The sequence below is a fragment of the Aedes albopictus genome, chromosome 2, assembly GCF_035046485.1.
Source record: "Aedes albopictus strain Foshan chromosome 2, AalbF5, whole genome shotgun sequence".
Classification (NCBI taxonomy): Eukaryota; Metazoa; Arthropoda; class Insecta; order Diptera; family Culicidae; genus Aedes; species Aedes albopictus.
Window position 1 is genome coordinate 118,354,733 of NC_085137.1, and position 17,086 is coordinate 118,371,818.

Below are 17,086 nucleotides of genomic sequence, written 5' to 3' on the forward strand. Positions count from 1 at the left end.
ATGTTGTCTCGAGTATGCGATGTTGATACTCTAACTAGGATGACTAAAACACTAATAAAAAATAATTGTGCGTTTCTAAAAGCTTTTATCACCATAATGTAGTTGTGTTTGCAATAGGCAACATTCTAAATCAAATTCAATAAACTTTGAGTCCATACACAATATAGGACTGGAATAAAAAAAAAACAACTATAACCCGTAACATACTATGCAAAATGTCTTCTATGACTAAGCTTCGCTAGTGTAACTAACTTGTACCCTCCCAACCGACTGCGTTATTGTTCCCAAATGGCTAAGATCTATTGTCACATAAACAATTTGTGACGTCTGTGCCGGATGATAGTCCATGAGATACTGGCAAATCTCTTTCCCAATACAAACGTAGCTCCAGCTAATCCACTCCGCCCATTTACTCCTCCGTGAACGGATGTTCCGATGTGTCGCTGATGTTTTTCCGTCGGTTTTCGAGAATTTTCGTTGCCTGCTCGAGGCTCTCCACGTAGTACAGCGCACTGGCCGACTCCTCGTGGGTCGAGTATTTGGCCTCGTCGAAGCCGAACGTCAGCCCCAGGATGATGTTGAAGGCGGACGTGTCGTAGCCGTGGCAGCCCGAGTAGCGATACTGGGGCTTTTTGTTGTACTTGCATCCGGCCGATTGGGCACCTAAATGGGAAAGAAGGCATTAGGCATTTTACGTATGAGGAAAGCTGATGATAAGTTGTAAGATTGGTACCTCGAATCAATTCAATTTCATTTATACAATCGCAGATTTATTAATCCGTAACGTTGCGTTGGTAGATCAACTTTTCGTTACGATATAACATCTACTAAATCTTAGCCTTGAATTGCCCTTTATGTTTTGATCTAGGGTTACGCAATCTGGTAATCCAGGGTTCATCGTGTTAAAACTACAGGTCGTTCTTGAACCACGTAAACCAAAATTAAATGTGTCGCGACAGAAGTAATTCCGTGTGATCTTTAAAACTTCAAAACGTACTCCTATCTCACCTTACGGCCTTGCTTTACGCCAATTGTTGATCAGATTTGTTGTACATACATACTTCATACTCCACCTTCCTTAATCCATTTATGGCACCACATTCGCAAAGATAACGCATAAAAAAAGAAAACCGGTTTCATAAATCTTACTCACCAATCGGATGTAGACACTCGGGCGTCAGCATACACCTGACCCAGGGCAGCATTATCTTATCGTTGACCGTCGGTGTGCTCACAAAGAACACAAAATCCAGCGAAACCATCGGCAGGAACTGGAAATTGTCCGAGTCGGTGTCGAAATAGTCGAACATTTTGGGATGCGTCCGGCTCGTGACCGCTTGTTGCGTGGTCCATCCCATAACCCCGCTCGTATTCTCCGTCTTGACCCGTATGTCGGTCAGCTCCTTGCCACTGTTCCGCAACCGGACGCTGTTTTCGGTGAAGAGGACGGTTCGCGCCCTGGCCAACGCATCGTGGATGATGATCGGCCGGAAGGCGTGCATATTTTCGTCTGTTACATACGATGGCAACGAACTCAGATCGTAGGTTATCACACTGCAACGTGAACTGTTGCAGAAGGCCTGCAAGGTGTGCAGATCGCTTTCGGACAGGCCCAGGTCGTAGATCAACAGCTGTTCCGTGGGCAGTTTGGTGGCGATGTTTTGTGCATAGAGAATGGTGGATGCCACCTCGCCCGATTGGGTATACGTTACGATCGAAAAATTATACCGAGTTCCGTTGTACAACGAGTGAGTGAAACCTAGCTGGGCCAGGTATTTTGGATCCATCTCTGGATGCTGCTCGTTAGCATCTCGCAAATTGTTCTGAAAAATAACAAAAAAAAAACACACACAATTCATGATAACAATCTGTTGTGAAAACATAAGTCATTCCACGTTGAATCTACAAAAATATTATAAATTAAAAATACCGTGTAAATTTCATGCAAGCGGGTTCAAACTTGATTTAAGCCGGGGATTCACGAGTCACTTCTTTCTCATCTTTAACTGGTACTGGCTAATGTGTGGGTGTGAATCTCGTTAGAAAAGAGAGGATGGTCAATCTCAATATGGGCATAAGTGTTTTCTTATGCGGAGGTGCCAACTGATTATTGGTCGATTCAGCAATATATTGGACTAAACCTTACGGATCATCACAAATCTACACCTGGATATCACCACAGCAGACGGAATCCCAAATCGGCCACGTTCATATTCATGGACGGCACTTCTCTGAAATTATCGACGTCAGAACCTATCGTGGCGCTAACATCTGCAGTACTAAGAACGGGAGCCTCTTGAGGTACGAACTTGATGTGATTGAAAGGTGAAAACAGAACTAAACTACGATGGGTCTCCAGTTAGCCTATAGTATGGTTAATGCTATGGATCGCCGATCCGGAGACAGTGGGTTCGATTCCCGTTCCGGTCGGGAAAATTTTCTCGACTCCCTGGCACATCATTGTGCTTGCCCCACAATATACAAATTCATGCAATTGTGGCAGGCAAAGAAAGAAAGCCCTTCAATTAATAACTTTGGAAGTGCTCAAAGAATACTAAGTTGAAGCGAGGCAGGCCAAGTCTCAGTAGGGACTAGTAATCCTACATTATAGAGATGTGCGGAGGCGGCTGTCAAAGTGTGAGCCAAATGAACATGTTTATCGTTTGTAAGAAGGAGTTATTTAAACGGTATTGCAAGCAACAATAAACGTATTACCGTGGGGTGCCCTAATTTCGCGCGGGTCCAAATTTCGCTCACTGATCATATTTAGAGAACATAATCATTAGAGTTGGTCATCGTTTATATGGAAAAATGAAAAATTCAATGGTATCCCATCAGATCAAAGCTTTTTTGATCCCATTTCAGGACCCAAATAGGTGTGCAAAATTTGGGCACGATCGGTTATGTCTACACTGAGGATACTGTTCGTATGTTTTTCATAGTTTACATCTTATGAATCAGTTATTATTATTTTTTTCATCATTTCATAGTTCTCGTACACTCAGGAAAATTGCCTCATACTTAATGGCAGATATCCATGTGCCAAACCACATCCAAAGTATATGCAACCAATACCCGATTACGCAGGCAAATTAGCGCATGAATAGTATGTGCTCTAAATTGTATAAGTCGCTGCTGTATGGTGCCTCATCAAAAGTATGAGTCGCACTAATGGAAAACATTTGTTTACCCCCATTGCAAAAATCCATGTCCCGGACACATAGAAGGAATGAAGATTTTTTTCCCAGTGTATGCTTTTCATACATTGAAAAGCGAAATCCATAAAACTTGTCGTATGAAAAATCTCATAAGAATCATCGTATGAAAATCATAAGATGTGTTATGAAACGCCATTGCAAAAAACAACAAAACCTTTTATTGGCTTCTAACCACTTAAACTTCCGAAGCGTCGATGGGCGAATGAGTAAAGCACGCACTCACCAACCTTGACGTTCCTGATTCAATTACAGATTGCGATTTTTTTTAATTCGTGCAAAATATTTCATAATCAAAGTCATAAGCCATAGTTTCAATTTTTATACGTTATGATTTTCGCAAGAAATTCTTGTGGCAAAAAATCATAGTTGATTCGTATGGTTTTCGGAGTTGCAATATCCTCAGTGTACGTTTTGCGCATCGCGTTTGAAGTTTGTATGGGGTTTTACATGGGAAAAGACACTTTTTTACATTTCTCTTATAACACGCTCGAATTTTTCTAAAATCATAAAACCAATAAAGTGAAAACATAGCCTAGGGTGTCATGAAAAACTTTGTCGAAGACCGCGAAGTGATCTGATGCTTATGTAAAAACTTATAGCGTTGGCATTGCTTGGCGACACAGCATGATTTTGTTGCTATTGTTATTCCTTTACATGTTAAAACATAAACACATACGTGCGATTCGTTGGTTATAACTATTTTTACAAGCATCGGATTGCTTTGCGGTCTTCAACAGAGTTTTTCAAACATCCTAGGCTATCATTTCACAGTATCGGTTAAAAAGTTTCATACAAACTTTTTCAACTTATAACAAAATTTCGAAAAAATATGTTTTCCCATACAAAATCCCATACAAATTTCAATTGCAATGCGCAAAGTGTAGACGCAACTGATCGGGCTCAAATTTTGAGCTTGAGCTTGAGCTTGATTGACCGCCCGTAGATGCTACTCCAGTATCGCCAGACCAGCTACACTCACACAAGGAGCCAATGAGATATTTGCCGGGGACTAGCAGGCATCTTCAGTGTGTGAGCGTTGGTGACCTTCTATTTTTAGGCGACAATGGCGCCTGCTACGTCAGGATGCAGGTCAATGTGAGGAAGGGAAAGGAAGTGATGATTGCAATCGTTTGTATCCACGTCTGACCGAATATACCTCTGCGTCAGCACAAATTCATGCGGATGTCGGAGGGTTGGTGGGACTTGGTTGGTAGAAGGTTCACTCATTGGTTTGTGGATACCAGGGTAAGGTGATAGAATTGTGTGTTTTTATTATTCTGAAGATGTGCGGCTCAGTTCGCTTGATTGCATAACTTGTAGGCGTTATATCTTAATATAGGATTGAGACACTGTGCTGTGAAAGTTTGGAAGGAAGGGAAACAGCTTTTTCAACCCGTTTCTGTTCTAGCGATGGCTATGAACATTTGAATATACATGAGTTGTATATGTAGAGAGGAGGGAGAAAGTATACAGGGTGTTAGGTTCATAAGTGCAAACTTGTTAAAGGGTGATAGAGTACCATGAATGGTGAAAAAAATTGTTCTACGCATATGGTCAAATCTCAACCGTTACGTAGTTATTGAACTCCTCATGTTTTTGACTCTTATGGCCTTAACTGGCTATAACTTTAAAATGGTCAAACTTAACGCAGTTTTTTGACCCTTATTCGGAAGATTATTGAATTTTCTATCAAATGGCATCTTTCAATCGATTGGTTTAGTTAAATAACTTAGTTTTCTAGAGCAAAATAGCTAAAAATAGCGTGTTTTAATTTGTTTATGTCAATTATCTTTGAAACATGCGTAATAAATTAAAATTATTGCTTAGGCAAAGTTATGGCCCCTATTCCACTCTACAATTCGTTCTTTGACGCCAAACTTCTAACTCTTATCGTTTTCATGCAATTTTGATTTAAGTGTGCGGCACAGTGCGCAAAAAACTGCTTACCATGACGATTGCAAATTTATGACCTGAAATGCGACGTTTAAATCGAAATTGCAAGAAAACGATAAGAGATAGAAGTTTGATGTTAAAAGAACGAATTGTAGAGTGGAACAGGGGTCACAACTTTGCGAAAGCAAGAATTTTAAATTATTACGCATTTTTCAAAGATAATTGACAAAAACAAATTAAAACTCACAACTTTCACGCTGTTTGCTCTAGAAAACTAAGTTATTTAAGTAAACCAATCGGTTCAAAGATGCCATTTGATAGAAAATTCAATAATCTTTCGAATAAGGATAAAAAAACTGCGATAAGTTTGACCATTTTAAAGTTAGAGCCAGTTAAGGCAATAAGAGTCAAAAACATGGGGAGTTCTATAACTACGTAACGGTTGAGATTTGACCATATGCGTAGAACAATTTTTTCCCCATTTATGGTGCTCTATCATCCTTTAAAAAGTTTGCACTAAGGAACCTAACACCCTGTATATAGAAAGATATACAGAAAATTCGCTACCAGCCCTGTGCATAAGTGATTGTTGTTTTTTATCGCTCTTAACATCGTTCGTTTTTGTACCGGTTTTGCATCGACTTAAAATATACGTTTGTGTTGAAATACATTATTTAAGTGTTGTACCGTGTTATCAGCATAAATACTCGACAGTAAAGCTAGTGTTCATCGAGAAACCCGTTCATTTCGTGTCTACAGCTGCACGGTGATAAAGATCAGATCGATCACCATCTTTCATCTGCTATACTGTGTTCATCGTGCATTGCATCCGTGCTATACTGCGTTTCATTGCGATTCCCATTACTGCTATACTGCGTTTCACTGTGAATTGCATCTTGCGATATTAGAGTATCTCCACCGGTGTTCTATTTTGATACCAAGCCTGGTGGGAGTGTGAAACCATGGAAAAACCACAATGTGGCGAATGCGAACTGGAGATTAACGATCTTGAGCATATTCGTTGTGGTTTCTGTGAGGCTTCGTTCCACTTCAACCAACAGTGCAGTGAATTAAACGCGCGCACCATGAAAGTCGCGTTTCAATCAGGGAAGGCAATGTTTTTTTGTCCTCCTTGTAGAAATGAACTAAACGGTCGTTCGATTCAAGCATATCTTGCTGACAACCACAACCGTCAACCTGACGCAATGCCACCACTTTCCGATGTACCAAAACCAGTGTTGGTAAAAACTCAAATTCTCAAATCTCATGCTTGAGTTGTTTCACGCGCGATTCTTGACTCGCCAAACTCACCGCCGAAAAAATCATGCATGAGTTGACTCGCGATTTCACTCATTGCGTTATTTCTTGGTGTTCTTATTATTTACATCGAAGTTTTTAGGATTATATTATAGAACAAAAGCAAACCTATCGTACAACAACATTGGATGTCGTTCAAATTGATTTGGATTTGTTTTACAAGCGAACGAGATTTCGGCGCTTGACTCGTGAGAGCGAGATTTTGCATGAAAATCTCGCGCGTGAGAAAATGATTCAGAATCGCGCGCGAGTTTGCTCACGCAGGAGCGGTTCATGAGTGTGCTTTGAGTGTGATTTTACCAACACTGACCAAAACAAGTGCAAGAGTTGTTCACAGTAGTCGAAAAACTCAGCCAGAAAATCGATAATTTTACCGGTCAGTCAACTCTGCCGTCCCAATCACTTGTTGTTTCCTCACCGTCAGCATGGCCAAGACTGGGTGTTAAACGACGTCGAGAAGATCGTAGACCGGATGTACCTGTGCCCGCTGTAAATGGTACGAAGACGATCGATCTCAGCGAGATCCAACTCTCTGTGCCATCCATCACGCAAGCCACGGTTCCTAACAAGTTTTGGTTGTACATGACGGGTTTGAATCCATTAATAACAGATAGCGATGTGCAGAAAATAGTTTCGCGTTGCCTGAATATGTCTGATGGTGCCGAGGTTACACGCCTTGTTCCGAAAGGAAAAGACGTGACCACATTGACATTTGTGTCCTACAAAATCGGATTAGATCCTGATCTCAAGGAATTAGCTCTGGAGCCATCATCCTGGCCTGTTGGCATTCGTTTAAGGGAGTTCGTAGACTTCTCAAAAAACTAAACCGGACATCAACCTCCACACGACGATCCGTTTATGTATCACCTAGACCACTGGAACACACTCCATCGACTTCAGCATGTGACTCACCAGGACGCACGCACCATGGCATTATGGAAGCCCCCGACCCGTCCAGCTCAGTCGAGCCTTGCCGCCAGCGTCAACACAGCCGTCCTGGTCCTGTAGTTGAGACTGTGGAACGGGGCTTCCACCGTGCCTCGCTAGGCAAGTACCCTTGTGTTAGTATCGCTTCGCGCAGTGACCTGTCTTCCACTCCTAGCACCGAACCCTTGCCACCAATGCTCTCCATGACACGACCACCGGAACACACTCCATTGACCTCAGCATGTGACTCACCAGGACGCACGCACCATGGCATTATGGAAGCCCCCGACCCGTCCAACTCAGTCGAGCCTTGCCGCCAGCGTCAACACAGCCGTCCTGGTCCTGTAGTTGAGACTGTGGAACGGGGCTTCCACCGTGCCTCGCTAGGCAAGTACCCTTATGTTAGTATCGCTTCGCACAGTGATTCGTCTTCCACTCCTAGCACCGAGCTTTTGCCACCTTCACCGGAATTAGTTTTCGGCAATATCACCGTTGTACCAATGCTATCCATGACACGACCACTGGAACGCACTCCGTCGACTTCAGCATGTGACTCACCAGGACGCACGCACCATGGCATTATGGAAGTCCCCGACCCGTCCAACTCAGTCGAGCCCTGCCGCCAGCGTCAACACAGCCGTTCTGGTCCTGTAGTTGAGACTGAGGAACGGGGCTTCCAACGTGCCTCGCTAGGCAAGTACCCTTGTGTTAGTATCGCTTCGCGCAGTGACCTGTCTTCCGCTCCTAGCACCGAACCCCCGCCACCAGGACGTACGCTCCATGACATTATGGAATCCTCCCATCCGTCCAACTCAGTCGAGCCCTGCCGCCAGCGTCAACACAGTCGCCCTGGCCATGTAGTTGAGACTGAGGAACCGGGCTTCCACCGCTCAGCCAATCTGCGCATCTACTACCAAAACGTTCGAGGACTGCGCACGAAAATCGAAGACTTCTTCTTGGCCGTCAGTGAGCTGGATTACGACGTGATTGTGCTAACCGAGACCTGGCTAGATGATCGTGTTTTTTCTTCACAACTATTCGGGGCTGATTACTCTGTATTCAGAACAGACCGTAGCGCACATAATAGCAACAAGTCAAGGGGTGGAGGAGTTTTGATAGCTGTTTCTTCACATTTAAATTGCTCGTTGGACCCGGCGCCCGTTAGTGACCGATTGGAACAAGTCTGGGTAAAGGTCACACTGCCTGCTAACAACGTAAGCATCGGTGTGTTTTACCTCCCGCCAGATCGAAAAAACGACCTTGATGTCATTCATCGTCATATAGACTATAGCTGCTGTCCACAACAACCTGTCGGATAATGACTTGGTGCTCCAGTTCGGCGATTACAATCTGTCGCATGTCCACTGGTCCGCGGATATAGACAATCAGCTTTCGGTAGATCTGCATCGTTCCCGGCTGTGTCCTTCGAGTTCGGCACTGTTGGACGGATTCTGTTTCCATGGGCTTTTCCAGGTTAATACAGTAGTGAACAGTAGCAACTCGACACTCGATCTCGTTCTCGTTAATGACGCAGTTTTGCAGAATATTTCGCTTTCCGAAGCCGGTGTAGCGTTGACAGCGCTTGACAATCATCATCCAGCGATTGAGGTCCAAGTCTCTTGTCCTGTACCGATTGCACGTGATACGTTACTCGACTATACTGGGTACAACTTTCGAAAAGCTGATTTCGAGTCTTTGAATGCAGAACTGATGCAAGTCAACTGGAGTCAGCTCGAGTTAATGGGAGATATTGACGAGGCTGTTGGATTCTTCACTAACTCCGTACTGCAAGCAGTTACGACACACGTCCCGCCGCGACAGCCGCCCAGCAAACCGCCTTGGTCCAATGGTCGACTTCGTCTGCTGAAACGCCGCTGATCTTCTGCTTTGCGTTACTATTGTAATCATCGATCACAACAAGCTAAACTCAATTTGAACAGGACAACTCGAGAATACAGGAGCTACAACGCGTTTTTGTATTCTCGCTATAAGTTTCGAACAGAGCAGAGCCTCCGAACCAATCCGAAACGTTTTTGGTCATTCGTAAACTCCAAAAGAAATGAAGACGGCCTACCAACATCGATGTACCTTGATGAGGTAACAGCCAACTGTGCCGCCGATAAATGTGAACTTTTTGCTGCACAGTTCAAACGCGCCTTCAACGATTTTGTAGCTGGGCCTGCGCAGGTTGAGCTTGCCTTACAAGATACTCCACGTGACGCTTTCAGCTACGACATGTTTGTGGTTTCAGAGCAGGATGTAGCAGGAGCAGTATCAAAGCTGAAGTCTTCATACAGCCCAGGACCAGATGGAATCCCTGCAGCCCTTTTGAAGAAATGTTCAGCTTTGCAAATACCGCTGACAATTCTTTTCAATCGCTCTCTAAGACAGTGTGTATTCCCGAGCAGTTGGAAAAGATCTTATCTTTTTCCAATTTTCAAAAAAGGTGATAAGCGTGGCGTGAGTAATTATCGTGGCATTACTTCACTATGCGTGTGCTCGAAGGCTTTTGAAATTATCATCAACGACTCCCTGCTCAATAGCTGCAAACATTACATCTCTACAGATCAGCACGGATTCTTCCCTAAAAGATCCGTCGTCACCAACCTTGTCGATTTTTCAACCGAATGCATACGTGCCATGGATGCTGGTAAGCAGGTGGATGCGGTTTATCTGGATTTGAAAGCAGCATTTGACCGCGTAGATCATCGAATCCTTCTTCGTAAACTTGCGAAATGTGGTGTAACAGCTGGCTTTATTGACTGGTTCGAATCATACCTTACTAGACGATCGCTGTGTGTGAAGATCGGCACGTACGAATCGAGTCCGTTCACAAATCTATCCGGAGTGCCACAAGGGAGCAACCTTGGACCACTACTGTTTTCGCTTTTCGTCAACGATGCATCTCTCATTCTTCCTCCAGGGACCAGACTCTTTTATGCCGATGACGCCAAAATATACATCGTTGTTAGTGGATTGGACGATTGTCATTGCCTGCAGGTGTTACTAAATACCTTCGAATCGTGGTGCTCAAGAAACTGTTTGACGTTGAGTGTCGAGAAGTGCCATGTTATATCGTTCAGTAGGAAGCGACATCCAATTCGTTTCCAATATACACTGTGCGGAGCCACACTAGAACGAATGCAATGTGTCCGTGATCTCGGTGTTCTGCTAGACGAAGAGCTGACATTCAACGTGCATTATAACGACATCGTCTCGAGAGCAAACAAGCAACTTGGTTTTGTTCTTAAGATGAGCCAAGGATTCAGAGACCCACTGTGCTTGAAGTCACTGTACTGTGCTCTGGTACGTTCCATTCTGGAATTTGCTGCTGTGGTATGGTGTCCATTTCACATAAGCTGGATAACTCGAATTGAATCCGTGCAGAAGAAATTCGTGCGATATGCTCTGAGGAATCTACCCTGGCGTGATCCGGAAAACCTGCCTCCATATGCGGAACGCTGTCGTTTATTGGGGATCGATACTCTGGAGGACCGGCGTTATGCGTCGCAAGCCACTTTTGTGGCAAAATTGCTCAAAGGTGAAATCGATTCGCATAACATATTGGCAAACATCGATATCTACGCCCCTGGGCGGCCCCTGCGTAACAGGAGTTTCGTTAGTCTCGGTAGCTCAAATACTTTATACGGGCAACATGATCCGACTAGACACATGACAATGAAATTCAGCCATTTCCTATCTTCGACTTCAATATACAAACTTCGACGCTGCGTAACCGTTTTGTAGAATATTTTAGACGTAATTAACTTTGTGCTGTTTATGTTTTAAGTATGTTTTTAAGTTTATATGACACATTCTACCGTGACGTTACAACGTTTTGACGCATTCGTAGTCAGACTTTCCACTATAACTCATGAAAACGAGCGTAAACCTTAAAATATTTTTTCATATTCGGATTCCTTGTAAAATTTCTGATGTATTTGACCTATTGAACATTTAGTTTTCATTAGAAAAACGTGTTCAAAATGCGCATTTGCAGCGTGACGTTACAACGCGCTAGAATCCGACCCTCTCTAACGCGCTACCAACATCTTAAAAAATCTGCTCGGATTTTTATGATATTCTGAATTTTTTTTTCACCATTGAAATCTATTGGTTTGTTCTTCAATTCAATGGAATAAAACATTTAAATTTCGGATTTGTTTTTGGATAATCGACTTTTACATTTCGTGACGTTACAACGCCCGTTCAGTTTCAAACAGGGTTCTGCTCGCGTTGTAACGTCACGAAAATGCACATCATGTTAGAATCAGAATAATCAGCCAAATTTACCCGAATTTGTGAATACATCATTGCATTATCTTCACTGCTTCAAGGGGGACTTTATTCTATTGAAAAGCCGTTTTGTGATAAATGGCTCGGAGGGCCAAGTTATTGCTATCAGTAGTACGAATGCTCCGTCATGAAGGTTAATGACACCGGCACCCATCTTCGCTTTAGTATCTCCCATATTCTTCTAGTTTTTCCCAAAGACTAGCGCGCTGAGATCCATTATTTTACACCGCCAGATATTTAAAATTTTCAGTATATAACTCATCTCGCCGTCGAGATAAGACACATTCTACCGTGACGTTACAACGTTTCTACGTATCCGTAGTCAGATTTTTCACTATACTTCATAAAAACGACTGTAAACCTCAAAATATGTTGTCATATTCAGATTCCTTGTAAAATTTTCGATATGTTTGACCTGTTTAACATAAAGTTCACATTAGAAAAACTTGTTTAAAATGCGTATTTGTTGCGTGACGTTACAACGCGCTAGAATTTGATCCCCTCTACCGCGCAACCAACATCTTGAAAAATTTGCTCGGATTTTCATTTTAAACTGAAAATTTCTCCCAATGTTTATTGGTTTGTTTTTCAATGCATTTCGGATTCGTTTTTGGATTTTTACATTTCGTGACGTTACAATTCCCGGTCGGTCCAGGATCTTTTCGTAAAGGAAATTTCCTTGACTTCCTTGGGCATAGAGTATCTTCGTGCCTGCCACACGATATACGCATGCAAAATGGTCATTGGCAGAGGAAGCTCTCAGTTAATAACTGTGGAAGTGCTCATAGAACACTAAGCTGGGAAGCAGGCTTTGTCCCAATGAGGACGTTACGCCAAGGAGAGAGAGAGAGAGACGTTACAAACGCTCGTTCAGTTTCAAACAGGATTCTGCTCGCGTTGTAACGTCACGAAATAATCAGCCAAAATTGCCCGAATTTGTGAATATATTATATATTGCATTATTTTCACTGCTCCAAGAGCAACTTTATTCTATTGAAAATCCGTTTTGTGATAAAAGGCTCGGAGCGCCAAGTTATTGCTATCAGCAGTATGAAAACTCCTTCATGATGGTTGATGGTACCCATCTTCGGCCTAGTGAGACCCATATTCATCTAATTTTGTCCCAAAGACTAAACCGTTGATATTCATTACTTCGTACCGCCAGATATTTAGGTTTTGCAGCATAAAACTAATCATGCCGTCGAATTAAACATTTTTTCAATAATTTATGCAACGTCATTGATTCAAATAAAAACGCTTTAAGATGTGCGAGCAGCTATTGAACCAAAGACACACCTGAGGATCTGCATACCACTCCAGAGAGAATAGACCTAATTCTGACAAAAAAAAACCTATATATGTCAGAGTCATAATTACTTAGAGAGTAAGTATCTTTGGCAAAGTTGTTTGATAAGTCTGACACATTGGGCGACGCTAATTAAAAGTTTACAATAGTTTACAAACGATTAGAATTTCTCAAAAAGTTTTCACAAATTTTGACTAATTGAAAAACTATTTTTTAGCAAAATTTTTGGGCACTTTATAAAAAGTTACAACATGTTGAATATTTTATGAACAGGCTGAGTATACCAGTTATCGCCAGTTAGTGGTTCCCTATTTGGCCATAGTGGTTATTTGAGATAATTCAAAATTGTGCATAATGTCAAGAGTTTTAATGACAAGATGCTTTTAAATTCTTGCTACTAAAACATTCATAATAGGTCAAAGCTTGAAAACTTTTCAAATTAACACTATGGCCAAATATGGAACCACTATGGCGATAACTGGTACACTTACCCTAAATATAAAGTGCATGATTTTTCAAAATTTCAACTACCACTAGTCAGTTAGAAACTTGAACCAAACGGCTTTTAAACTGAAAATTCTTGACAAGATAAACAACTTTTCCAAAGACATCAACATTCTAAAAGTCTTAAGTCTAAGTAATTAGAGTCCTGAGATATATGAGTTTCAATTTCGTAGGTGTTGCGTCTGTTTCGGTGATTCTTGTTATATCAAAAATAGATGTAACATTGACGTAATATCCATTCGATATATTTCAAGATCCTTACTATTTAGACAGTTAGTGTCCTCGACAAAATTGTTTGGCTGGTCAAGAACTTTCAATTGATGGGCCGTATGATTTCAAATCCTTCCACTAGGAGGCGCTAGAGGGCATACACATTTTTAGTTTTACTTATCTCAGGATCGTGATTAATTGGAAAGATGGTTGCTTCATGAAAGTTGTTTGGTAGATCAAGGACTTTCAGTTTAATAGCCGTATGGTATTAATGTCTGCCACACAGTGGTGGTAGTTGCAAATTTTCAAAAGCATGCCAATTTTATTAATTACCCAAAACATATTCAACAAGCCGTAAATTTTTATAAAATATATCAAAAATTCTCAAAATTTGACTGATAGTTCCTCATCTTGTTATCTGTAATTTCTACAAATTTGGACTTGATTGGTTAGCTCTACACAAATATGGAGCGCTTTAAGCCGAATCATATTTTTGACTGTTGTTCTATTAACTCTTATATCTTAGGAATAAGTGAATCAAATCAAAATAAATTTTGAAAGTTAAGAATTATATATTGATCTTTGATTACTATTTGATTTGAATACAATGTATCCGAAGTGAAAAAAGTTGCAGCTTGTAGAATACTTTTCAAGAAATTCCAATCCCTTTACTGCTTTTGCAGAATGGAAACTATCGTCTTCTAGTGGCAATATCTCGCATCTATTGGTAAATCAACTGCAAGTCCTTTACTTACCAAACAACTTTGCCGAAGAAATCATATTTCTATGTAATAGGGATCCTAAGATGTATGAAATTTAAAATTTGTAAGTTCTCTAGCGCCGCCTGTTGGTGGAACTTTAAATCCAACTATCCATCAACTGTAAGTCTTTGACCAACTTAATAACTTTGTAATTTCGTCAGTGTTTCGTCTGTTGGCTACTAATATCACAGAAATTTTCGGTTTGAGTGGTATTTGATTACGATTAAAACATTTTACAATATCACAGTACAATTACATCGTAGATATTGGCCAAACACCATCTCCCCCGTCCTTCAAAAGTCTACGTAGTTTAGGAACGGGCAATGGTACGCAATTTATAAACGATATCTTGAAAAAGAGCTCATAGACAACGAGAACGAAACTGTTTTGAATATAGAACTACGTTTGTCCAATTCAGAAGCCGTCCAAGCCACAAAGATTTGGTCTTTTCCACCGAACTTTTTTTTCGTGACGTTACAACGCAAACTTCAACCAGGTGAAACTCAGGCTTCCGTGAACCGATTTTATTTCTTTTAGTCTCATTTGAAAGATCTTTTCGAGTACAAAGAGCATACAAAATTTCAAATTTGTAACGTTTTCCGTTTCAGAATAAAATTAAAAAATGTTAATTTTTCGTGACGTTACAACGCAATAAAAACCCTTACTATGATCAGCCATATTTCAGAGTTGTAAAGTCTTCCGATTAAAAATCTTTTTATGCTAAAAAATCTACATACATTTATCTACAAATGATGGAAGACTTTTGAAAAATCAGTGTGTTGGTGTTTAAAATATGACAGTTTGGATGAAAAGTGTGCCTAAATGACTTAAAATCATGATTTTAATGTTAATCTTCATCGTCGTTCAATTTATATTTATTGTCATACTAATACCATGTCGAATACATTTTTGGATAGCAAAAGTAATGTAGAATGTGATAAAAATGTCAAATATGCCACAACTGAACTTTGAAAAATTGGTATTGATGATACGGGGCCCGTAGAATGTGTCATATTCATTAAGACAATTTTTATGTCAGATGGATCAAATCAAATATAAATAAATAAATAAATACAAAGTAGGAGGAAAGGGACGGGCCAGGGATTGAACCCAGGACCTTCTGCATATGAATCAGAAGCGGTAGCCAATAGACCACCAAGTACGTCTCGCAACTGATCGGGCTCAAATTTTGCACAGATACTCAGGACCCGAAACGGAACCAAAAAAGCTTTGATCTGAGAAAACGGTTCCGATGACCCACACTAATAATCATAGAACTAATCATTGCATTGCCCAAATTTTACTTTAGATAGTATGTATAGTTAAAGTGAAATTGGGACAATTGCACAATTGTTTTTTATGATTATGATGTCTAAATATGATCAATGAGCGAAATTTGGACCCGCGCGAAATTAAGGCACTTCACGGTACAAATATTTATTTTTATTATCGAGAATTTGATGGCATATGTAAATTTAGTAAGAAGATATATTTAATAAATTCTGCTTTCAAAAGCGTATGCACATGAAGAAACTTTTGTCGCTGCTCTTCTCGAATAAACTTTCATTGCTGCTGCTTGATTCACTTCTGCCGATTTGATTCGCGCTATTCTTTGCAATGCGTTTCAGATTTATTCGACTGCGCTGTTACTTTTTTTTTCAATATTTGGGAAAAAAGTTCGATATTCAATATTTGGGAATTCAATATGTAACTTTGGCTCATCTCTATTAGAAATCCTCTACATAGAGATGAGCGGAAGTTGCATATGTCGATTCGGCAACGCTGTTTGTTTTGTTTACAACAGCTTCCAACACTTGCCACAAAGCTAGATGTTCAAACTTTTTACGTGACTTTATTGTGGTGCAAGTTGTTTTGTTTACGTTTGCTAATTATAGGGTTTGGGTACTAGTAGTGGACCCCCTAAGCCATCGAAATTTACTTCTGCGGCTTTTTAGCTATGTTAAGGCAGTGGATTGTTCCAAAGTAGATTTTTTTTAACAAGTTTCACGTCCCCTCTTTATGTTAAGGCCGTCAAACATACAACAATAGTAAATTATTCCAGTGAAATACGCATTTGAAAATACGCATCGATGTTGCCTATAATGGACACCACCGGGGTCCATTATAGGATTATTTACAAATATCTTGGCGCCTATAGTGGACCCCCCATTTGATTTCCATGTAAGCTGTCACGCCGCCGACGGTGCCTATAGTGGACCCTCCCTGAGTGTGCGTATAGTGGACCCTTTTGAGTGTTTACATTCATTAAATAGTTAAAATAACCGATTGTTGCGGCCACTGGGTCATTTGTTTGCCAGGAACTGCTGTGTAGCAATGTAATTGATGTTCCCCCGGTGGAAGTTGCCTGGAAACAGTTGATTTGGGCATTTATATTTGAGTTTTTCTGAAGGGGGTCCACTATAGGCGCAGGGTCCACTACTAGCACACAACCCCTATTCGAACTTTTTTTCCAAAATTTTGAAAAAAAAATAACAGTGCAATCGAAGAAATCTGGAATGCATTGCAAGGAATATATAGCTATAGCGCGAATCAAATCGGCAGAAGTGGATCAAGCAGCAGCAATGAAAGTTTTTTCGAGAAGAGCAGCGACAAAAGTTTCTTCATGAGCATACGCTTTTGAAAGCAGAATTAAT

General features: G+C 40.9%; 1 protein-coding gene across 1 annotated transcript in view; it reads right to left on the reverse strand.

Moving 5' to 3' along the window:
• The window catches only part of LOC109419957 (uncharacterized), a 37,676-nt gene continuing 20,590 nt past the window's right edge, over positions 1–17,086 (reverse strand). The window contains exons 4-5 of the mRNA XM_029853095.2: positions 1,154–1,823; positions 1–663 (exon numbers count right to left, since the gene is read on the reverse strand). Coding sequence (XP_029708955.1) covers positions 410–663; positions 1,154–1,823 — 924 coding nt within the window. The 3' untranslated portion in view covers positions 1–409. The remainder of the gene's footprint in view (positions 664–1,153; positions 1,824–17,086) is intronic.